Source organism: Argentina anserina, chromosome 6 (genome assembly GCF_933775445.1).
Source record: "Argentina anserina chromosome 6, drPotAnse1.1, whole genome shotgun sequence".
Classification (NCBI taxonomy): domain Eukaryota; kingdom Viridiplantae; phylum Streptophyta; class Magnoliopsida; order Rosales; family Rosaceae; genus Argentina; species Argentina anserina.
Genome location: NC_065877.1, coordinates 19,853,981 through 19,878,528, shown reverse-complemented (window position 1 = coordinate 19,878,528; position 24,548 = coordinate 19,853,981). Strand labels below are relative to the sequence as shown.

Sequence of the window (24,548 nt, the reverse complement as noted above, 5' to 3'; positions counted from 1 at the left end):
GATATCATTATGAAAAAATTACGATATCTTTTTTCATTTTATTTTTTTTTTCTAAAAAAAGAAAATTGAAAAACCCTAGGAAACAGGCTTAAACCCGAAACGCAGGCAAGTGCTTAGCAAACTGAGGAAGCCATTTCCGAGAGAGTCTATCAAGTCGAGAGAGAAATGGCGGGGCCGTTGCTTCGCTCTCTCTGGTCCTCCACGCGCGCCACTCTCTCTTCCTCCTCTCCCTCCAAACCCTACCTCCTCCGCCGCCCCTTCTCCTCCGCCACCGCTGCCTCCGATGCGACTCTCCAGAGCAGCTTGCTCGACCCCGCCCGCCTCCGCAACGTGGCGGTCATAGCGCACGTTGACCACGGCAAGACCACGCTGATGGACCGCCTCCTCCGCCAGTGCGGCGCCGACATCCCCCACGAACGCGCCATGGACAACATCAGCCTCGAGCGCGAGCGCGGCATCACCATTGCCTCCAAGGTTTGGCTCTGATTTGGTTCATCACACAATTGAAAACGCCTTGAAATTTTCAGTGAACTCGTGACTAGATTTTGGATTATACTGTAAATCCTAATGTTTGATATTAATGATTTTGGTTATGTTTGGATCAATGTTCATCGAGTGAGTGTGTAATTACTGCAGGTGACGTCGGTATTCTGGAAGGATAATGAGTTAAATATGGTTGATACGCCTGGACATGCCGATTTTGGTGGAGAAGTATGCCACTCGTTTGCCCAATTTGTATTTTATTTCAGTTGTATGCTAGTTTTTATGGATTTAAGTTAAATGGTTTGATTCGTTTTCGGCAATGTGGATGGATATAGGTTGAGCGGGTTGTTGGTATGGTTGAAGGGGCTGTTTTAGTTGTTGATGCCGGGGAAGGTCCGCTTGCACAGACAAAGTTTGTGCTTGCCAAAGCCTTGAAATATGGGCTGCGTCCTCTTCTTCTTTTGAACAAAGTTGATCGGCCTGCAGGTACATATTTCTGGTCTTTATTGTGCAAATTGTGCAATCTAAACAATTGCATGAGTAATACTATGAAACTATAAGGGGAAAGACTTTTGGTTTTCAGTTAGCTACACTGTGCTGTGTGAATTCATTTGGTTGAGGAACAGTTTGGCTTTGTAGAATCCTTATTAACTGATATTATTATATGAAAATATATATGGAGTAATAAATGTGATATGAATGGCTCTAAGTACTTATAGATTATGGTGGATCTTTCATTGTAACCTTATCACTTAAACTTGGTGGGGGAAAATCCGTTATTTGTACTCAATAAATTGTCTTGAATTGATTTCACACATTTTTGTTGGACTTACCGATACCGAGTAACTGAGCCGTCCCAAATTTTAGTGTGATTTGGTTGGTCAGGTTTGTCCCACCAGATTTCAGGATTAATGCTGATTTTTTTTGGTATGCGAACATTTGTGAAACAACAGACAAATGTTGATGGTATAAGAATGAAAATCTGTGGCTAAGTATTTTTGTTGCTTTGTGATAGCATTCTAAATGTGTGTTTGTATGTAATGCGCCCCCTCTGTATGTATGTGTGGCATTCATTTTATGTAGATTAATTTTCAAGTTCTTGTTTTTATTTTCTATGCAGTTACCGAGGAGATGTGTGATGAAGTTGAGAGTCTGGTATTTGATCTTTTTGCAAATCTTGGTGCTACAGGTGTGATATTATTAAAAGTAGAATTGACTTGACCATTTATTCTGTTGACTTTTACTCTCCCAACTCCTATAGGTTAGATAAAACACTAAATCAGTGATTCTTATTATTGATTAGAAGAACAGCTGGATTTTCCAGTGCTATATGCGTCTGCTAAAGAAGGATGGGCTTCGTCTACTTTTACTAAAGAACCTCCTGCTGATTCAAAAAACATGTCACAGCTACTTGATGCTATTATCAAACATGTTCCCCCACCGAATGCAAACATTGAGGCACCTTTCCAGATGCTGGTTGGTATTCAACTATTAAAGAGCTTGTATTTGCATTTTATCTCTTCCCTGTTGCCCCTCCATTTCTGCACTTGGGTTATTTAGGTTAAGTGCATACTATTTACATGGTTTTGCTAGTTCGTTAGTGCAATTTATGTCTCGATTTATGGTGCAGTCTTTGGAACCTTTTGTTTGATTTATGCTATGTGCATATTTTCAGTCTCTGATTGAGGCTCCTGAGTTCTACTTATAACCACATTATATAAATATTTCTTTGAGTATTGGTGCAAAGTCACATTTTAAACAGTGTGGCATATGTGGTGAGTTTTGAAAGAAATAAGTCTATAAAGTCTTGGGAAGGTTTTATCTTACTAGCATTTGGTATGTGATTCAGGATTCGCTTTTTGAAATTTGTTGTGAACCTGGGGTGAAACAATCATGGTCAAAATAGTCGTTTACAACGTCTTTTGATATTTTCCTTTTTGATTGATTGGTAATCAGTAAAATGATGGACACCTTTTTTGGGCATATTCTGGAGAGTTATTCCCAAATGAATTTTGTGTCACTGTTTTCGTATGCTGCATCATTTTCTCTCTTTTTCTCTAGGCGGGGCTGTTTTGGGGTACTTTGAATTCTATCATTCTGGTATTCTTTGGTTATGTAACCTTTCTAATAGGTTTTAACCTTGTTAAATGATACATTGACCAGTTTGAGTAATTTCTCATTTTTTATATACAATTGCAAGTTTAGAAGTTGCATGCCTTACAACTAAAGGACTGAATGAATTATTGATCTTCTTTTCTGCTCATTATGTTTGATTTTCATAGTATTGGGATACTGAAGTAGCATGTATTGACATTGTGTTAAGGTTTCCATGATGGAAAAGGACTTCTACCTTGGACGCATATTGACTGGACGAGTTTCTTCTGGTTGTGTTCGGGTTGGTGATAGAGTTCACGGGCTGCAAAACAAAGAGTCTGGAGTTGAGAAAGTTGAAGAAGGGAAGGTAGTTGATCCTATATTTCATTCATTTGAGTTGAAAGCAAGTATTTTGTTTAAGAACAATGCATGGACTATGTTTAGTGATTTTTTTTCCCATGAGAAAATGAAAACGATATTTAGCCATAACTTTGTAAAGCTCTTTCAAGTTTCACCATTCAAAATCCTGGTTCTCACATATGTGCTGTTGTATTGTGAAAATGTAAGGGTCACTTAATTCAGCTTGCATGAGATGGCTCTATTAAGGTTTTCCTGTTGGTACCCTTTGAGTATATCTTTTTTTTTTCTTTTCTTTTTTTGATGTTCTTATGTAATTTATTTAATTTTTAAACAAATCATTTGGAGCCCTGCAACTATACTTTTCTCAAACTAAGATTAAAACATACAACCATTGAAGCATGTTCGACTCTCAGTGAAAACAATTCATTTAGATGTACCCAGGTTTGATTGAAATCATAATGCCTTTTCGTTTCATAAGCACAATACCAACGATATACGAAGGATTATATCTGAACGGTATTTTACTTGAATATAAGCCTTGATCTGCTTTATGAAAGATTTTGAAATATTAAGAACTGTAAGACTCTTGAGCCAAACTTTTCTAAATCTACTTTTTTTTTTCATTTTTGAGAATTGAACTTGAGCTATACTCTCTTACATTATTAATAGGAACACATTAGAATGCTGAAAAAAAAAGTTTCTTTTTGAGTATTTTGCTTGTTTCTTTTATCTTCTTAATTTACTTGGGAGTGTGACTAGTAACAAGAGACTGCTTATTCTTGTAGATTGTGAAGCTGATGAAAAAGAAGGGAACAAATATGGTTCTCATTGACAGTGCTGGGGCTGGTGACATAATATCAATGGCCGGGTTAGCACGTCCATCTATTGGCCATACAATCACTAGCGTTGAGGTGTGTTGGTGTATTTTATAAACTTCTATTTGAATAAGCTATAGCCAATGGTTTAAATAGCGCTTATCAGGATCGTATCACCGATACGGTAAAAAGATATATCGGGAATATATTGAGGATATATTGGATTTATCAAATTTGCTATTTTTAATTAAATTTATGAATTTTTCTACAAACAAGTACCAAATAAAAATACACAAATGGTTTCAAATAATAAAAAGAAGTCTGAACAAGGATTTGTTGGGTTTGAGGCAGACAGGTAGTGCTTTGGCTTCACATATGAAGTTGGAGGTTTCACTTGATTATGTTTTTGGCTTCCCTGATTTATGTTATTAGCCTTTTGTATCTTATTTGTTTTTTGTATACTCTTCTTCTTCTACTGTGTGTTCCTGCTAGTAGTTGTTGGCACAAAAGTTAATACTCTTACCCAGGTTTTTCAAAACTGCTGCTAGTTGGAATTAGGATAGATGGTAATATGTTTGCGCGCACATGTATTTATATTTATAGCCAGGACAAGTCTTTTTGTGGCTTTTTAAGTTTTGAAGTTTAATGTTTGGGGAAATCAATTTTAAGTTTTGAAGTATCCACAACATAACAATTGAAAAATGAGCAATACCAAGTGCCTTTTCTTTTGGCTGTGAGCTGGGTTTTGGTTATAGAATTTTTAGAAGAAACTTAAATGACAAAGGGTTAAGGAAGTTGTCTTTACTGTTGGTGTTGTTAGTAAAGAGTCATATTGCAAGACTAAAAGGTGGATCAGAGGAGATGAAATCTGGAGTCATGATGACTTCCAAATTTTGTTGCAGTTTAATTTTTAGAGGTGATAAGATACTCCAAAACTAGAGTATGAAAATCTTTCAAGTTAACAACTTTCTTATTATTTTTTATTTTTTTTTGTTTTGTTTAAGCGGTTGGTTATTTCGTGCAGTGTTAAGGCTGAAGCTTTCTTTTTCCACGAGTTCTCTTATTCTCTCTTTATTCTTGGCAATAAAGTCTTGTACATCCTTTGTTTTAGACTTTTAGGGAAGTGAAATCCACACTCCCCATTTTACAATCCACACATCCTCATTTTCTTTGGTAAACGTGTAGACAGAAACAAAACACATGTAACTAAAGACAAAATTTAAGTTACTTAAAAAGGAAATAAGGAGTGGATTTTAAAATAAGTGGATCTTAATTCCCATATTTTATTTTAAATTTACTTGTATTCAACTTTAATTATTTATTTAGCTAAATCTCTCTTTAAAAAGATGCAGAATATATATATAGCTGTGCAATTCCCTTTATCTACGTGTTCCTTAGCATCATTCTATATAATTAATGGTGTATTTGGTCAGGTACAGATGTGAAACCTGACTTTCCATTATGTGTGATAGGTAATGACTGCATTACCAACTGTGGAGTTGGATCCTCCAACTATTTCCATGACTTTTGGTGTGAATGACTCTCCATTAGCTGGACGTGATGGTACCCATGTAAGTCATGATTATTTGTTGTTGCAATAAGTTATTATATATTTACACATATATACATGTATAGAGACACAACATCAGTTATTATAGTGATGACTACTTATGCTGTCTTCTATTTAACATGTTGTGTATTAGGTAGTTCTTTGCTACTATAATTGAGGATTAAAACTTTAATGCAAAAATAATTTATGAATTGCAACAACTGGGTTCACTTGTGAACCAATCAACATTATCTGACATATGGTGATGTATTGTAGCTGACTGGAGGAAAGATTGGGGATCGGCTATCAGCTGAAGCAGAAACAAATCTTGCTATTAATGTACTCCCTGGCTTATCAGAGTCATTTGAAGTTCAAGGCAGGGGAGAACTTCAACTCGGTTGGTTCCTCATTTGTTTGCAACTTTCATTCTTGATCAGTATTTGTTTTGCATATAAAAGATCAGAGAGCACCAACTAAGTAGGTGTGCTTTGGCTTTTAATTTGCATAGTTCTCATCCATTTACATGTTTTCATTTCATTAGCACCTGGGTTTATATAGATTGAATGGTTCTCATCCACTGGCATTTATTCATTTCATTGGCACTTAGGTTTAAACATATTTTAAAAGCAGTTTACCTGTTACATAAAACAGGTATCTTAATTGAGAATATGAGGCGTGAAGGTTTTGAGCTCTCTGTGTCACCACCCAAAGTCATGTGAGTTTCGATGTTGCTTACAAGCCACTGGTTGATCTATTGCTCGTTCAATTCTGACCATTTTATATAATACAGAGTTCCCACGTCAAAGATTCTATCTCTCTCAATCTTTATTTTTGAAAGAATCATATTAATATTAATTAGTTTTTAAGGAGACATAACCAAAGTAACAGCCCATATATGATAAAATAATAGGGAATGGAGGAGATCTTCAATACTTTTACCGGATATTCCTGAAACAATTCATTTGAAAGTAAATCTTATTTGTTCCAATTAATTAGTTTTGGCATAAAAAACAATCTTAAAGCTCTAGTTGTATAGAGTTGGTGTTATATGTGTAATATGTCTTCATTTGTATATGCACACAGGCATTGGTCAGTGTACAATAATTCTTTGCTCCATCTATTTGAAATATTCTTTGAACAGTGGACCGATTTTCCTGTACTGAATCAGGTATAAAACAGAGAATGGTCAAAGGCTCGAGCCAATTGAAGAAGTTACTATAGAGGCAAGAAGTTCATATGTCATTTTTCGTAACTTTTTCCTTTCAACACTGATGCAGGCCCTAATAGGATCTGAACTGGGGTTGGGTAGAAAATAGCTAAAAGGGAAAGAAACTGAAACCCTTAAGCTAAAAGATTTGAATAAACTGATTCTATTGAACTTTAAAAACTGAGAAACCAATATAAGCTACAACTTCTTAAATAACCTAGACTCAATTACTCACAATAAATGCTCCTAAACTACTAAACCTTCAAGCTAAACACAAAAAAACACTAGATAATAATGACTAACACAAGTCAAGAAAACACATTTAATGTAGCTGGACTCTAGGATACTTTTTAGAAGTCAAGAAAACACATTTAATCTAGCTTTTAGACTTTCCAAAGAAATACTGACTGCTTCAAACACAAAGACTCATGTATGAAGTTTCAGGTAAATGAAGATCATGTGGGGTTAGTTATGGAAGCCTTATCTCATAGGCGAGCTGAGGTTCTTGACATGGGTCCTGTTCCAGGAAATGATGGCAGGACTAGATTATCCTTGACATGTCCATCCAGGTTTGCTTATCCTCTTAACATCAATTATTTTTTGCTGCCTCTTTGAATTTATGCTACTTTGCTGTCATTGAGGTTATTTTGCTTGACTTCATAATAAATTGACCAAATTATAAATGAATATATAGTGCCATAATGTTAGAACAAAGGTCAGCATTCCCAGCTTGCTTGTTGGGTCTAAGACGCTTCTTACTATTGTGGCACAGTCAACATCATGTTTGATATACCGTAGGACTATACTTTAAACATTTCTGGGGTTTTAAAGAAAAGTGAATTTTATTTCCCACTTTCCCCCTCTTTAGGACAATTTCTTCTGGTTTACTTGACATTCTATTCCAAGTTATTATGTGTGATTAAATTAAATTCAAACTCGAACAATATGATCAGTGTTTTTTTTATTTTTATTTCTCAGGGGACTAGTTGGTTACAGAAGTGTATTTAGCAGTGCCACACGTGGAACTGGGTTTATGCATCGTGCTTTTTTAAGTATGATATTCCTCATCCTTTTCCCTTCGCTTGCTTGTTATTTTGGTTCTCCTTTCTTTATGAACCTGTCCCCCTTTTGACTGCTGACATGTGTGTTTGAACTCTGATTCTGTGTGTAGTCATGCATGTATTTATTATACTGTTGGAGCATACAGATATCTGCATCTAATTGATTATAACATAAAATTTGTATGAGAATTTATATTTCATGTTTCTGTTGTGTTAACCTTTGAAATGTCAAATTATCAAACTCATGCTGGCCCAAGTGTGAGAACACTTTAAATTTGATAATTTTCTGTACTGGAAGGGCATTTTATTACATCCCCAGGCTGTGGCGAAAGAAGTCTACATATGCTGTATGCTGAGAAAATTTAATAATCAGTTCCCAAACAAAAAGAAGCACCTTTAATATTAAAATGGGATTAGTACTTGTTGCCCCAAAAATATTTGCTTGTGGGGCTGATTCGGGTTATAGAATAATTATACAAAATGACATTTTGGGGTTTCTTGCAGTTACGATTGTTGCATGACAAGCACATTACTTTTTTATGAAACTTATGTTAATTTTTCTCTCATCTTACGTATCCCTTCTTTTTTTCATGTGAGCTCTTTATACTCAGAACCCAAACTGAATTTCATATTGTAATTTCAATATAATTTCTACTGCATCTTGTTTGATTTGGGACATGAGAGAGTTAGAATCATGTCCGACTTAATGGAATGATATACTGGATATGGACAGAATCGGGTGCACTTAAGTTTGCTATATCTTCGGGGTTGTGATTGTGGATGGAACACTTTTGCAGGTTTATATGTTTTTGTGCTGAAGTATATAATACTTTCTCCAACCTTCTTTCCTTGTATTGCTTGACTAATTATCTTTCATTTTGCTTTGTGTCATTGTTGCATTTGTTGATTTTCCACTGTTATTTCATTTGGTTACAGTTTTCTCATGCACGTTATTGTTTGTTACAGCGTATGAAAAATTTCGAGGTCCTCTTGGAAATGTGCGGAAAGGGGTTTTGGTATGTCTGCACTTGCCTTTGAATCTTTTCTGAGATATGTTCTTGATGCAGGCCAGGTTCTGCCCTATTGACTAGATTAGTGTTGTTATAAGCGCCTTTAGATCTTAATAGTTATTCGCGATATAAGCAAAGAAGAGTAAACAGAAACACACCAAAATTATAGTGGTTCAGCTGAAGCCTACCTCCACTGTGATCTCTCTTGAGAGATTTACTAGTACTGAAGAATTTAGGTACAAGTACTTATTGCAGACCTTAACACCTCCCTGTCTAGCTCCTATCTCTCTATCACCCTTAGCTCTCTCTTTAGGATTTCTGTCTCTCTGTCTAAAAAACCTCCCTGCAGCCCTATTTATATCAATAGGGACTGCTGATACAATATGGACTAGGATTACTAAACCTAACACAAATCCTAATAGAATATTGGAAGATATACTCTCCTAAAACATATAGAAAAGCTGTGCTAACTTATTTCTTTTCTAAACCTGGATTTGATTACTGAATCCTAACTCCAACATGCATCAACGAGCCAAAAACACAACAATCTCCACCTTGGTGAGTTGATACCAAATGATTGTTGCAACCTTCAGGATGTCTTGTATCTCTTGAAGTAACCCTGAACAAACCTCCAAGATCATTCACCTTGGCAATACTCCTCTTGCCTCATCACACCTCAAGTGAGGAGGTGCTCCACCACAACTCAGCATGTTGTGACACTAAGCAAGTTCAAGCAGTGCTTGAACTTCTCCACAGAAACTGGCTTGGTTAGACAATCTGCTGCATTGTCATTTATGTGAACTTTCTCCACAATAATATATCCAGCTTCTATCCAATCTCTGATCCGGTGATAGCGAACATCAATGTGCTTTGTCCTTGCATGAAACACTTGATTCTTCGCCAAATGTATGGCACTTTGGCTGTCACACTTCACTACCACACCTTCCTGGTGAATACCAAATTGACCTGCTAGTCCATTCAACCAAATAGCTTCCTTAGAAGCTTCTGTCAACGCCATATACTCTGCCTCAGTAGTAGATAGAGCTGTAACCTCTTGAAGATTTGCTTTCCAGCTCACAGGCCCTCCACCATAAGTGAAAACATAACCTGTTGTAGACCTTCTTCTATCTAAGTCTCCTGCAAAATCAGAGTCAACAAAATCAGCCACGCATGCTTCTTGTTTTCTTTTAAACTTGATTCCAAACTGTCTAGTTCTCTTTAAGTACCTCAGAATCCACTTCACTGCTTCTCAATGACGCTTTCCCGGATTTGACATGTACTTAGAGACAACACTCAATGCTTGAGCTAAATCTGGTCTTGTGCATATCATTGCATACATGAGACACCCTACTGCATTAGCATATGGAACATTCTTCATCGCATCAATCTCCTTTTGATTTGATGGCTTATGCTCTGCACTCAGCCGAAAGTGTGCAGCTAATGGGGTAGAAACAACCTTAGCTTCATCCATGTTGAACAGTTCAAGTACCTTCATAATGTACTTCTCTTGTGACAGCCATATTTCACTTGTGTTTCTATCCCTTCTTATTTCAATTCCAAGGATCTTCTGTGCAGCTCCTAGATCCTTCATGTCGAATTCAGCCCCCAACTTTTCCTTACGTTTCTGAATTTTCAACATATCCTTGCATGCAATCAGCATGCCATCTACATACAATAGTAGTAGAATTATCTCCCCATCTTCGAATACATGGTAGTAAACGCATCAGTCATATTGACACCTTGTGTAGCCTATCTTCAGCATGTATGTGTCGAAACGCTTGTACCACTGCCTTGGCGATTGCTTGAGTCCATATAAAGACTTCTTTAGTCAACAAACCAGATTCTCTTTCCCTGTTTCGACAAAACCCTCCGGCTGCGACATGTAAATGTCTTCTTCGAGGTCCCCATGAAGAAAGACAGTTTTAACATCCATCTGCTCAATCTCCATATCATACTGAGCTGCTATAGACAACAACAACCGTATTGAAGTGTGTTTGACGACCAGAGAGAAAATCTCGTCATAGTCCACTCTCTCTTTCTGCGAATACCCTTTTGCCACCAAACGTGCTTTGTACTTTATGGCATCATCATGTATTCCTTCTTTCTTCCTAAACACCCACTTGTAGCCAACAAGTTTTCTTTCTTTGGGTTTAGGAACCAGCTCCCACACAGAATTCTTATGCAGAGATTCCATCTCTTCTGCCATAGCACCAATCCAACCTTCCCTTTCTTCGCTTTCTATAGCTTCTTGATAAGTAGTTGGATCACCTTGACTTATGGTCAGAGCATGACTCACATCTTCTTCGGTTTCGAATCCGTACCGTTGTACCTTCTTTAAATTCCTCTTTGGTTTGTCAAGTGTTATGACTCGCCTCACTGGCTCAGGTTCTTGTGGGATAGGAGGATTTTGACCCCTACGTGGGGACTGCTCCACCTGAGCCCTAATTGGTGACTGTTGTTGCCGCTCTGGTTCCTCAATGGCTACTTGATCATTCCCTACTTGCTCCACGTGAGCTTGAGAATCTTCAACTGATCGTTTAGCTAATGATATCTCGATTGCTTCTTCATCTTTTTCAGCAACAGTCATCTTCTCCTCCTTGCTATTAGCTTCTACATTTAACGGCATAGTCTTCTCATAAAAAACAACGTCTCTGCTGAGCACCCTTTTCTCGTTGATTATATCCCACAACTTATAACCTTTTACTCCTCTCTGAAAACCAATAAACACACATTCAAGTGACTTTGGTTCCAGCTTGGTTCTTTCATCCTTGGGAATATGCGCAAAGGCGCTACATCCAAACACTCAAGTTGGAATAATCAACTGGTTTTCCAGACCATACCTCCTCTGCACACTTGAAGTTAATAGCCTTTGAAGGTGATCGATTAATCAAGTAACAAGCATGATTAAGCGATTCTGCCCAAAACTCTTCAGGCAACCCTGCATGAAGCCTCATGCTTCTTTCTCTCTCCAAGAGAGTTCTGTTCATCCTCTCTGCAACACCGTTTTGCTGGAGAGTTTTCTTAACAGTAAAGTGTCTTGTAATGCCTTCATCCTTGCAAAATTGTAAGAAATGATTACTTCTATATTCACCTCCATTGTCGCTTCTCAACACTTTGATTTTCCTGCCCGTTTGGTTCTCGATTTCAGCCTTCCACTCCTTGAACTTTGGAAAGACCTCATCTTTTGTCCTCATAAAGTAAACCCAAACCTTCCTTGAAAAATCATCTATGAAAGAGACAAATTATTTGGCCTTACCCAACGATTTTGTTGATGTAGGCCCCCAAACATCTGTGTGAATATAGTCTAATACTCCTTTGGATATGTTCTCACTGCTGCTCACTTTGAATGATACCTTGGTCTGCTTACCGAGTGTGCAATACTTGCAGAAGTCAAGGCTGCAACTCGTTATGCCTTCTAGCTTATCTTGCTTGTATAATTCTTGCAGGCCCCTTTGACTCATGTGCCCTAGCCGTCTGTTCCAGAGCTCAGTCTTGTATTCTTCCGTACAAACTGATGCCCCACCTACTATTGTAGAACCTGTGAGTTTATACATATTATCAGGCTGCAACACACCTTTCATGTAGACCAACTGACCCTTTCCGACTTTGAGCACTCCATTGTTACCTTTATGCCACAATCCTTCCCTATCCAATAGACTTAGAGAAATCAGATTTCTGCTCAAATGTGGAATGTGTCTGATCTTTTCCAATGTCCTGACAATGCCATCATACATTGAGATCTTTACTGTGCCGATTCCCATGATTCTACTTGGTGAATCATTCCCCATCAAAACTGATCCGGTGTCCCTCTATTCATGTGTCAAACCAATCTTTGTGTGCACAGATGTGAAATGTGCTGGCTGTGTCCAAGGTCCAATGTCTAGGCGCGCCGGAGTTGGCTGTGATTGCAAGGAGTTCTCCATCATCGCTATCATTCCCAATAACGAGATTGGCTGACTGAGAGCTTCCTCCAAGCATCTGCGCCTTCTTCTCCTTCCATTGTTTGCAATTTCTTTTCCAGTGGTCGGGTGAACCACATACGAAGCAACCATCATTCTTCTTTTCTTTGCCTTTTCCCTTGGATTTAGACATGCCCTTGTCTTCAAATCCACCACCTTTACTCTTAGACCTTCCTCTCTCCTTTCCTCTTACGCTCAGTCCTCGTGCTTGGGAATTATCTTCTTCCCTCTGCATCCTGACATATTGTTCCAGGTTCTCACACACTCTTGCAAGTGTGATGGTCTCTTTGTTGAATATCATGGTGGTCTTGAAGTGTTTGAATGATGATGGCAAAGACTATAGTAGCATCATAGCCGAGTCCTCATCTCCCATCTTTGCCCCAATCTTCTCCAAGTTAATTATGCAGTTCTGAAACTTGGATATATGATCAGTAAGATCATCCCCTTCCTCCATCTTGAGGCCAAAGAGCTGTTCCTTCAAGAGTAGCTTGTTGCTGATGGTTGTACCCATATAAACGCTCTGCAGCTTGTCCCATGCCTGCTTTGCAGTCAGCTCCTCTCCGATCTGAAGCACAACATTATCAGCAAGATGCAACACAATGCAACTCTTTGCTATCTTACACTTTTCTGCCCAATCTGCATCAGACATTGATGTAGGCTTTGATTCTTCAAGAGCTACATCAACCTTATGCTAGATTAGAACGTTCCTCTTCTTCCTCTGCCAAAGCGTGAAGTTGTCCTTGCAATTGAATAGCTTTATGGACGCTCTCACCTCTCCTGCCTCAGCCATTCCTTTGCCAATCGACATCGCAAAATAAAACTAGCTCTTGATACCACGTGTTGTTATAAGCGCCTTTAGATCTTAATAGTTATTTGCGATATAAGCAAAGAAGAGTAAACAGAAACACACCAAAATTATAGTGGTTTAGCTGAAGCCTACCTCCACTGTGATCTCTCTTGAGAGATTTACTAGTACTGAAGAATTTAGGTACAAGTACTTATTGCAGACCTTAACCCCTCCATGTCTAGCTCCTATCTCTCTATCACCCTTAGCTCTCTCTTTAGGATTTCTGTCTCTCTGTCTAAAAAACCTCCCTGCAGCCCTATTTATATCAATAGGGACTGCTGATACAATATGGACTAGGATTACTAAACCTAACACAAATCCTAATAGAATATTGGAAGATATACTCTCCTAAAACATATAGAAAAGCTGTGCTAACTTATTTCCTTTCTAAACCTGGATTTGATTACTGAATCCTAACTCCAACATGCATCAACGAGCCAAAAACACAACAATTAGGACAATAACACTAGGAAGCATAGAAGTTTCCAACCAAAAACATAGAGATCTAAGCTGTAGATTTAGGAAGGAATGATGTATTTGAGTTATGGGTTGAATATTCCCAAAGAAACTCTATATATATTAGAAATTATCAAAAACAAGCTGATTACAAAGACTCTAAACACAACTATATAAACTAGGTAACTTTAATCCTAATAAAAGCCTAAGTAAATGAAAATCCAGCAAGAATGTAAAAGGACTCAAAACAGCAATAAATGACAATAAACTCCTAATTTAATTTAGTAGTTTCATTTCTCTTTGGATGCTCCTGCAGATTCCCCTCGTTGGAAAGAATTTGCCCTCGAATTCAAGCCAGAAAAAAACTTCTATTGCATCCAAATCGTGGTTGATCCTTTAGTTTGCAACTGAACTCGTCCATTCCAAATAAATAAATATTTAGAATATCTACCATATCCTGACCTCAACAATTTGCTCTCCAAATTTGCATCCATCAATCCCAAGCTTTTCTCACAATTCTTGATATGATTGACGAGATCTATTAACTTGTTGCATATCTTCCAACAATAACTATTAACCCCAAGAAAATTGAGATCATGGTCAAACCCCAAGAATAATGCACTCAATGGTACTCCCTCGCTTGTGTCTTGGACAATCAATCCTCCCTTTCCTTCCTCCATACCACAATGACCACCACAAGCCTCACAAAAAACATTCATCATATATTGGTGGCTTAATAAAGTCCAGACCATCTTTTCTTCCATTTTCTAAATTTTCATCCACTGAAAAGGTAAAGATAGATTGTTCATCCTCAGAATGACCTTCCGGTCTATCTCCAAAGGGGTTGAGGTTGCCTTCCGGATTCTCCATATGGGCTCCTCCATGCTCTTGACCTTGAAGAGCTTGCACCGCTCTTGTCAGGTCCTCAATCATACGGCGGATCTCAAGCATTTCTGTTTGTTGATCCTCTGAGGCTCCTCTTCCATAACCTATACCACGACCCACCATTTTGCAGGCCCAGAGCACTGATCTGATACCTGATGCAGGGCAGAAGCTGATAGGTTCTGCCCTATTGGCTAGACTAGGACAATAACACTAGGAAGCATAGAACTCAACAAGAACAACCAAAAACATAGAAATTTAAGCTATAGACTTAGGAAGGAACGATGTATTTGAGTTCTGGGTTGAGTATTCCCAAAGAAACTCTATATATATTAGAAATTATCAAAAACAAGCTGATTACAAAGACTCTAAACACAGCTATATAAACTAGGTATCTTTACTCCTAATAAAAGCCTAAGTAAATGAAAATCCAGCAAGAATGGAAAAGGACTCAAAACAGCAATAAATGACAATAAACTCCTAATTTAATTTCTCTTTGGATGCTCCTGCATCAGTTCTTCTAGTAAACTATTGAATTAGGGGTAGTATTTCAGTCCGTGACCGCTTTGGTGACACATACATCTCAAGAATACTACTTATTTATAAGATGTACATTTGGTTCATGATTGATTTTTGTTTCCTGCATCACCCAAGAGAGTATATTATCTTCTGGAAAAAGAAAAGGAAAGTTTAAAAAACTCCATGCCTAGTCTCAATAGTGTATTTCAATAGCTTTTGTTTGCAACCCTCCAGTAAGCCTGAAAATTAAAGAGCATAACCGTGATGTATCAATTAATTTGAGCAATAGAATCAAACAATAAAAGAAAGACAATTATTTAACTAAAATTACAAATAAATCTAATTTTCATAATGACCCGAATAGTCCTGGAAATTGTATTTAATGTCCAAATGCTTGACCCCGGCGAGAGCCTCCACAAAATCAGGAGCTTATATAAATCTTTACATCTTTTTCTCAACTCTTTCTTCAGCAAGCCAAGTGGTGGTTTAGCAAGTTTACCATCAATGCCACTAAGAACCACTTATAATGGTTTTCCTTGTATCTGAATATATTTTGCATGCAATTTTCTACAAGTCAGCTACTTCAATTTTACTTGTCTTTTCAAGATTGTATATAATCCATCTCTTATGTAAGACTTGTCTTGAATTGATTCTCCATTGGCTTTCATACTGTACTTTTCTCCTATTCTTATTATCTAACAATAACTGCACGCAAAAAGAAAATGGAAAGAAAGAATTAAGAAACTAACTAACACTTATATTTATTGAAGCTATACGTGCATGTGTTTTATCACTAACATCTATCATCCTCTTTCTTCATATAACAGGTGTCAATGGGCTATGGTACAATCACCTCTTATGCATTAATGAGTTTAGAACCTCGTGGAACTCTATTCGTGACACCTGGGATGGAGGTTAGTGCAAATAATCAGTTCTCATCTCAGACGTATTAAACAGTGCTTCTTTTATTTTGATAAATCAAATCTTTATTTAGCCTAAGTGATGCAGTATACTCACTGCCTAGAAACCAGGATCAACAAACTCTTAAGGTTTAAAGCTTAAAACACAGAGACTTCTATGAATTTGGAATCACTCTCAGGATCTCACTTAAAACAACAATCCCATGATTCCCATCGTCTGAAAAACTCAGAACACTCTGCTAAGTTCTATTCAACACACTTATTTATACTTGAGCAGATAGCTCACATTAACTGGACGTTAAAAACTTATTACCACTCGTAAATTTTCAAACCTGAAGACCTTAATAAAGGAAACCTTACAACTTCTAAACTGAAACAGAAATTTGATAAAACACCAGGGAGAAGTTTGAAAGGACACATTAGGCTTAGAGACTGTATAGAATCAGACTTCATCTTTCCCTTCAAGCTGCAATAATTATCTTGAGAGCAATTAATCAAGCCATATGGAAAAGGAATGTGATTAAGTGCTCTCTTTCGCTCATAATCCTTGAAAGGTTATACTGTGATGTCCTCATTACTCATAGTATGGGTACTCTGCGTCTTTGCTGAACTAACATCTTTATGGACACCAAAGAAGGTTTATTTTTATGCAATTTTTGGGCAAGTTGTTCAAAATGGATTGCCTCAGAATTTCATTTGGTGTCAAATTCCATTAAGGGGAGAAGTGGAGAACTATAAGTGAAAATAGAAAAATGGAGGAATGTGGTTTTCTACATATACGATTGTTCAGTAGAGTAGGAAAACAGCAATTTGATTTAAAAGAGATCTGGTCAAGAAACGTTAAAATATTGACTATAACAGATATATAGAATCAATTTGATGATATGCCTACAGAAATATCAGAAAACAGAGGTTTAAGTTACAAATAGCTAAGCATTTATCAACATACATACAGTTGTTATCCAAGTCGTGTAAACAGAATAGTACGATTCTATACTGGAACTGCAGTTGTAATTGCCCCACCTGAACTGCAGTTCCAACTTCATTTCAGTCAAACCTTGGTTTGAAATCTGGTAAGTTACTTCAAAGTATCCATGTATATCCGCTATATCAGTCTGTAATTGGCAATAAATATCAGGGATCTTGCTCCATGCCTCATATCTGCGTAGTGACTAGAAATTGAGCATATTGGCAGATTTTTCAAAACTTTGATCAAGTACTGGATAAATATGTTTATGTGAAAACAATTTTCATTTTGGTTCATTATATGCAGACATATGATGGGATGATTGTTGGTGAACATTCGAGGGAGACGGATCTAGATGTAAGGATATCCTGTGTCCTTGATGATATGAATTGTGTTGTGTAGTTGACTGACTTTGCAATTACAGGTCAATCCAGTAAGGAACAAAGAACTTACAAATATACGTTCTGCTGGCAAGGATGATAATGTGAAATTATCTCCTCCCCGCCTTGTAAGTATCCAACAGTTATAATCTTTGTTATTTCATTCCAATTCTACTGGTGGATTCCTTTGTTCACCAATGATATAATTTTGTGCATGGGTTATGTAGCATGCATCATATTGTCCTTGCATTTGGGTAGGGAGTTCTCCAATAGACGAATACTGTGCATTGAAGAAATAATGTCTAGCCCGGCGTAGTTTATCCATCATTGAAGAGGTCTAGTCTTAGTGTCAGGCTATCCAAAATATTTAGGCCTATCTAATGGTAGAATAAGTTTATTGCAAGTCTTAAGTATGATATATGCCAATGTGGCAATAGCATTTGTATATATGTATATATGATTATAGCATCTAGAATTTGATGATCTAAAGTAACTTATCTGAAATTAGTTTGTTTGAATAAGAGCTTCTTACTTTTCAGCTAAGAATTTTTCCATTAATTATATGTATGTAGGGATTGATTTGTAGCTTTATATTAAATATATGGTAAGTGTTCCCTGGCACAATGCATTTTCATTAAAGGGATTAAGTCTTTCCACAGTTGATAGTTGTAGGTGGTTTGTCCTAAAGAAAAAGACTGGATATTAGGGGCCATTGAATTTGAACCTGACATAAGCATAATATTCTTTTATATTGCATCTCTGACGAAACAATTCCAGAATGTTATAATTTCAACATACATAAAATTTTTACTCATTAAGACACTGCTATTATTCCAGAGGTAATAAATAAAGAGCATATACATTTGGGAGTAATAGACTGCAAGTCTACAATAAATATTAGATTCATGGTCTTTATCAAGTAGTAACTGATGTAGTTTCTAATATCTAAACGTATTTGGGTGCAGATGACTCTTGAAGAAGCCATCGGGTATGTAGCCTCAGATGAGCTTATCGAGGTATGGTTAATTATGTTCATTCTGCTTATGATTGTGTTAGTGACGTGGTCATTGTGTCCATTGTAAAAATTAAACTAGTTATTGAGACTTGTTCGTTAACCACAATTTATCAATCTTACATGCTTCCAATTAGTTTTAAGGTCCTTCAATTGAACGAAATATGTAAATGTTATCCTACTGTTAAGTGCTTATCGTGTTCCATCCCTTGAAACATAGGTATTCCTGTTTTTAAGAGAATCCCGATACGAAATCATCTGTGATTAAATGTATTGTCTTGCTATATGTGCAGGTTACACCAAAGTCCATCCGGTTAAGGAAGAAATATCTGGATGTCAACAAGCGTAAAACCATGAGCAAAAGGCAAAAGGAATGAATCCACGTCTCAAGCAGTTTTGTAACGTTACTAGGCAATACTTGCACGTTTAAGAACAGGTAATTATAATACCCACTTAACTAGTCCACCTCAAATTTGGTCGATACCCACTCAGTTTGTCCACCTCAATTTTGGTGGATTTGTTTACTAAGATATATATTCTTTTAGCAGAGGGAAAATGTTGATGAGCAAATAAACTTATGTTGTATTTGGTGAGAAGAAACAATACTCTAGCAGTGAAATGTTATAAAATTTTCTTATCTGAATGTAACATAATTGCAGAGGCAGACCATGTAATAGTTGGATTAATTAATAGTCACCTCAATGAGGTTCCCAAATTTTGGTTAAGATAAAGATCGTATGTTAGCAATCAATATGCTTGGTATTGGGCTTCAGTCTGAAGTGGTTTAAGACTTCTGTATGTTAGCAATCAATAAGATCTATTGTCGGATATCCAATTTTGGGATGGTTTTGAACCAGTCTACATGATTCAGATTTCATGGAACAATATTTTTTTTCTTCTGTAAAACTAGTAGATAGTGACAATTTCTTTGTCAAGGTAGTGACAATTTTCCCAAGAAAAAAATTAACGCGTTCGTGACATGTCATTATTTTAACCTAGCACTGATGGAGATGGGAAGGAAGCATCACGACCATATCAAACTAACTAAATAAGACTTCAAAGTGTCAAATTGGCATGGTTGAGAGTTTGAGTATCAAATGGGTGAAGGTACACATTGGTCTCCATGATATTGATGAGGATCCAAAGAAGTGGAGGACAAGTTGGAATAAAAGGAAGAATAAGATATGCTAAAAGAGATCTGATGGAGTTTCCTAGTTGATCTACAAACCAGAGAGGATAGAGTGGTTTTTGGGCATGACTAGAAATAAGGTGGGCTTTGCCCACGCAAGTTCGAATCCTACCGACCACATTTTCCTTTAAAAAAAAATACCATAGAGGTGGTTTATCTGATTTGATTATTTAAGGGTAGTTTGAGATATATTTGGAATGATGTGTTTAAATATATTTTCAGCAAAATAGGGAATAGATTTGAAAAGAAATTGATATAGAAAAGGGGTTTTGATTAATGGAAATATTTCATATTTATGTGGGTTTTACCTTTTCTAGTTAGAGATATATTAGGGAAGTTGTTAAGTGGGATTTCCATCCTTATCAAGGTAGAAGACGTCAAGGGCTCTGGGTATATAAATGGTAAGATACTTGACGCAATTGAGGGGGTGAATACAGAGAGAAGAAATTCAATGAAAAAAAAAAGTTTAGTGCTAGGAGGTCTGAGGAACTCCGTTGAAGACCTTAGTAGCATATGAGATTTGAGTGACTCCATGGAAGACATGTGTCAACATCGACGATCTGAGTGAAGTCGACATGCGGTGTGATTACAACAATCTGAGTGAGGGTGTATCGACACTTGAAGCAACGATCTTAGTGAGGTTGTTTCAATAATTGATTGTGACTATCAAGTAAGAAGTATTTTACTTTTGAGAATAATATTATTATTGATTAAGGTGTAATCTTTGTAATATGAATTATTCAATAGAAAAGTGAAATTCTTCTACATATTCCGCTGCTATTACTCGTTATTGTTCTATTTTTGTATTTTCAATGGTCCTCTACACTAAAGTTTATGTTGTATTATTGATCTGTTTTTTTTCTTTACAAGATTTACATGATCACACTTGTAAAATCACCATTTTTACGACATGAACCCTTGACACGAATTAATTCTCTGAACTTAAAACGATCCTTAATGAAGAAATTGTGTGATTTTGATTAAAAAGATAAAAATAAAATACTTGTGACACCTTGTAGCGATGAAAGTATAAGGTGTCACTGTGCGTGTCTGGGGCGGCATTCAGAAGTAATGCGTATATCAATAACATATTTCTATGCACGAATCTTATGCACCAGTGGTCAAGTGGTAGCTAGTTGATGATTGCTCGATTACTCGACATCAATATTTAACCCTGTAAGCATCGTAAGTAGTATAAAGCAAGAGGGTATCGTTCACAAACCGGGAATCCAGCCAGGGCTTAGAATCACAAACATTTAACAACGAATTCATAAAGATATAAAAGAGTTTTGATATATGGGATCGGATTGAAAGATAAAAACAGAAAATAAAACCTAAACTAATATATACATGTGATCAACCAACCAACACATAAACAACCACCAAAACAATTCATATAAAGCTAACGAAAATCAAGTTCTAGTCATCCTTTAAGAGTCATGCCGAGACACTATCATGAATGACTAAGGTTGGATCATGCAATTAGGGTTCTAAGCAGTAACCTAATCACATAGACACTTAACACATTCGATTCATTCTAAGCGGTCTTAATCGAAATCTAACATACTTATCCTACTATGCAACTTCAAAACCACGCATATTGAATTCATTAAACATGTCACCTACTTAACCCCCAATCATGCAATTTCGAAAATCACATAGAAAAGATAAACATATTCATGGCATAAGTCATAAATCCAACAACCTAAATATCATGCTACAAGCATATACATAACACATAGATACTTTCGAAATCACACAAAGGCATGTCACGGAATAAACTAAAATCATAGAACTAAAAACCTAAAATCGCCACTTTATATAATTTGAATCAAGTATAAAATCGCCACTTTTCATAGACAAAATCGAAACAAGATTACTCTACACAAATTGCATAATCATCCAAGAACAAGAAAAACCAAAAACCGAATTGAAACAAAGAGAGAATCATGGTTACACTTCTTCAATCAAGCGATTCTACAAGGTGTAGCCATGGCTTCTAAGGGGATGGAACCTCTTCACAAGCGTGCTTCGAAGCTATAGATTGGTGGAGAATGGTGGAACCGGTTTTAGGATTTCTTGGAAGGGTGAGTATGAAATTCGGCAGAGCTAGGCTTGTGCTTGTGTGCAAGGTTGATGATGATTGAATGGGGAGGCCGAGCTTCTATATATAGGAGTCACAAAACCATCTTTGCCATCCCTTGTAGGAGATAGAAACCAATTGGAAAGCTGAAATCTTCTTTAATATGGATTTTGATTCATGTACTCCAAATCCAACTTGATGTAGGAAACCAAATCCAATAGGGAAACATATATGGGCTGCACGGCATCTCTCCTTATTCAACTAGGAATAGCTAGGCCGGCCTCTTCTTCTCCTTCTTCAACTCGGATATGATTTCCTTGTCTCATTAGGAATGCATCAAGACATCTCTACTCCTTGTCCAAATATGATTTGTCTTTCCTGAAAAGAAATCAACAATTAAGGAATAGGAAAGAATGAAAATAGGAAAGTAGAGTCCTAGTCGAGTAAGGAATCCTAGCTCAATAAGGATTTCTAACACTTAGCACAATTTCATCATCAATTCATCTAAATTCGAAATAGCTCTCCTAAAACATACAAATGACAAATATGAACCTAAAACAACTAAATAAGAAGTAACAAAGCATAAGAATAGGGCATAAATACATTAAGAACGTCACACTTTGTGCTCCTATCACTAGTGAAGTTGAAAGAGTTTTTCAATAACAGATTATCAGATAAGTAAGCTAGCTAAAGTCAGATGTGAATAAGGAATCTTGCGTGATTGATCCTGGATCAGCCTTAGTTATTTGGACTTGCCATCATATTATGATTGAGCATCTTGGCCTGTCTGAATCATTTGCAAAAATAATGACGGACTTTGTGGCATGGTCAATTTAATTAATGGTTTCAATTTCTGTTTCTGTTCGCTAACAAAAATTGATAACTTGCTTGGTTTTTCTTGATGTTAATTTTCCTATATGCCGTAGATATTTTCAAGTTATTCCCTTAATGACAAAGTGTTCTAAAATGAAAGTAAAAGAGATTGAGAGAAGAGAGAATAGACACATAGAATCAAGTGTATATTATTGAATAGAGAACCATCTCTTATATAGAGATGAGATTATGATGCAAATTACAGTAATAACCCTGATCAACTAATTATAAGAATGTGCACTAATAATAATTATTTATAACACTCGCCCTTGGGTATTCTTTGTCATTAGTCTTCTCTGATGTGTGTGTTTTGGTGTCGCCTTGTCAAAAAACCTTGCCAGTAAATAAAAACTCAGTGGGATAAAAACAATCCTAGTTGAAGGAGAAAAAGAGTACCTTAATGGAGATAAGAATTCATTTGTGCCAGGTTTACCTTTTTTTGGGGATAAGAATCATTCAAACCTAATGGTGTACCTCGCTTTTGGGCAATGACATAAGACTGGTTAGCCGCTATGACTATACTTCATCCAACTAGGATGACATGTCCTACTGGACGTGTATCCTTGTAGGCACATTTGCAGTAGGTATATGATCTCGTCACTTTAGCTAGATCAGATGAAGTGCACGTCACACATATTTTGTGCTACACTCTGTATCTAGAATTCTTTTTACTTCCATATTACATGTGCGATTTTGGGGATCAAGATGAAACATTGTGGGGATGTTGATGTTTCACATCACTCACACCGTTCATCAAGAACAATAACGTTCTTATCTTTCCCTAACGGCGGGAAGACTGTCTCACTATAGTGACAATCCGCAAATATAGCGGTAAAGAGATCGCTTGTCAAGGGCTTCAAAGAGCACATAATGGATTGGATACATAATCATCAAGTATGTCCATCCTTTGTTGAGGACCTAAATTTGTACGTTGTGGCAGCACAATTGGCACTAAAACTGCAAACCCAAATATGCGTAAGTATGAAACATCATATTCATACACAATCACCAGCTATAACGCGATGATAGGGTAGTAGTGGGCCTCAACTGGACAAATATTATTGCATGCAATATTGCATAATCCCACACAAAAATTAGAAATTTAGTGTGCATAACTAAGATTCTATCTACGAGACCATCTTGGGTGTGAATATAGGGAAATGTATATTTAACATTAATCTCAAGGGATATGCAATAATCATCAAATGATTTTGATGTAACTCTCTAGTATTATCAAGCCTTCAAGACTTTATGGGATAATCTGATTGGTGAACACTCAATTTTATGACTTAGGTGAAAGGTTAACAGATGCAGCAAATCTTGTGGACAATACTGTAACATGTGATCACTATGTCAATGCCTCAACCAAAATTATTTAACTGGTCCGTGTTTTAATTGGAAATGTCCACTAAAAGTTTTTCTCTCGCATTTTGTGTGGTACTAGGTAATGTATAAACTAGTCTTTGCATTCTGTGTGGTACTAGGTAATGGTTTAGTATTCATAATGAGCAAGGTCGACATAATTTGAAATTAATGGCAAGAGCCTTATTCAGAAAGGGATGCTTATGTGATAGGTTGAGGATATGACATATCACATTTATACATGGGAGTCCCAAACGGGGATGTCAAAGTGAGAATTTGCTCGAATCAATTAGTTTCTGGCATAAATGCCGATTTGCACCCCAAATCTGGCTGAAATTGTCAATTTACACCCCGAACTTGCATTTGAGTCAATTTACCTCCTAAACTTAGTAAAAATTGCCGATTTACACCCCGAACTTTTATTTGAGTCAATTTACCTCCTAAACTTGGTAAAAATTGTCGATTTGCACCCCATCCGTTAAATTTAACTGTTTCTATCCAATTTTGCGTCACATGTCAT

The 24,548-nt window shown here is 36.7% G+C and overlaps 1 protein-coding gene across 3 annotated transcripts; it reads left to right on the top strand.

The window, feature by feature from the left end:
• Positions 1–70: 70 nt before the first annotated feature.
• LOC126801252 (uncharacterized) lies at positions 71–19,418 on the top strand. 3 transcript variants are annotated; one of them, XR_007672777.1, is made up of 20 exons: positions 71–474; positions 637–711; positions 819–969; positions 1,604–1,672; positions 1,787–1,959; positions 2,807–2,944; positions 3,723–3,848; positions 5,225–5,323; positions 5,578–5,698; positions 5,953–6,016; positions 6,470–6,524; positions 6,953–7,077; positions 7,487–7,560; positions 8,536–8,585; positions 16,070–16,156; positions 17,436–17,486; positions 17,554–17,637; positions 18,475–18,525; positions 18,815–18,957; positions 19,070–19,418. XR_007672777.1 is itself a non-coding variant. In XM_050528747.1 (19 exons), the coding sequence occupies exons 1-19, from the start codon at positions 166–168 to the stop codon at positions 18,896–18,898; spliced, it is 1,986 nt and encodes a 661-aa protein (XP_050384704.1). In that variant the 5' UTR covers positions 71–165; the 3' UTR covers positions 18,899–19,418. The 3 variants fall into 3 exon arrangements, 1 of the variants encoding a protein (XP_050384704.1); XR_007672778.1 differs by having other exon boundaries at positions 19,067–19,418; XM_050528747.1 differs by having other exon boundaries at positions 18,815–19,418.
• Positions 19,419–24,548: the final 5,130 nt, after the last annotated feature.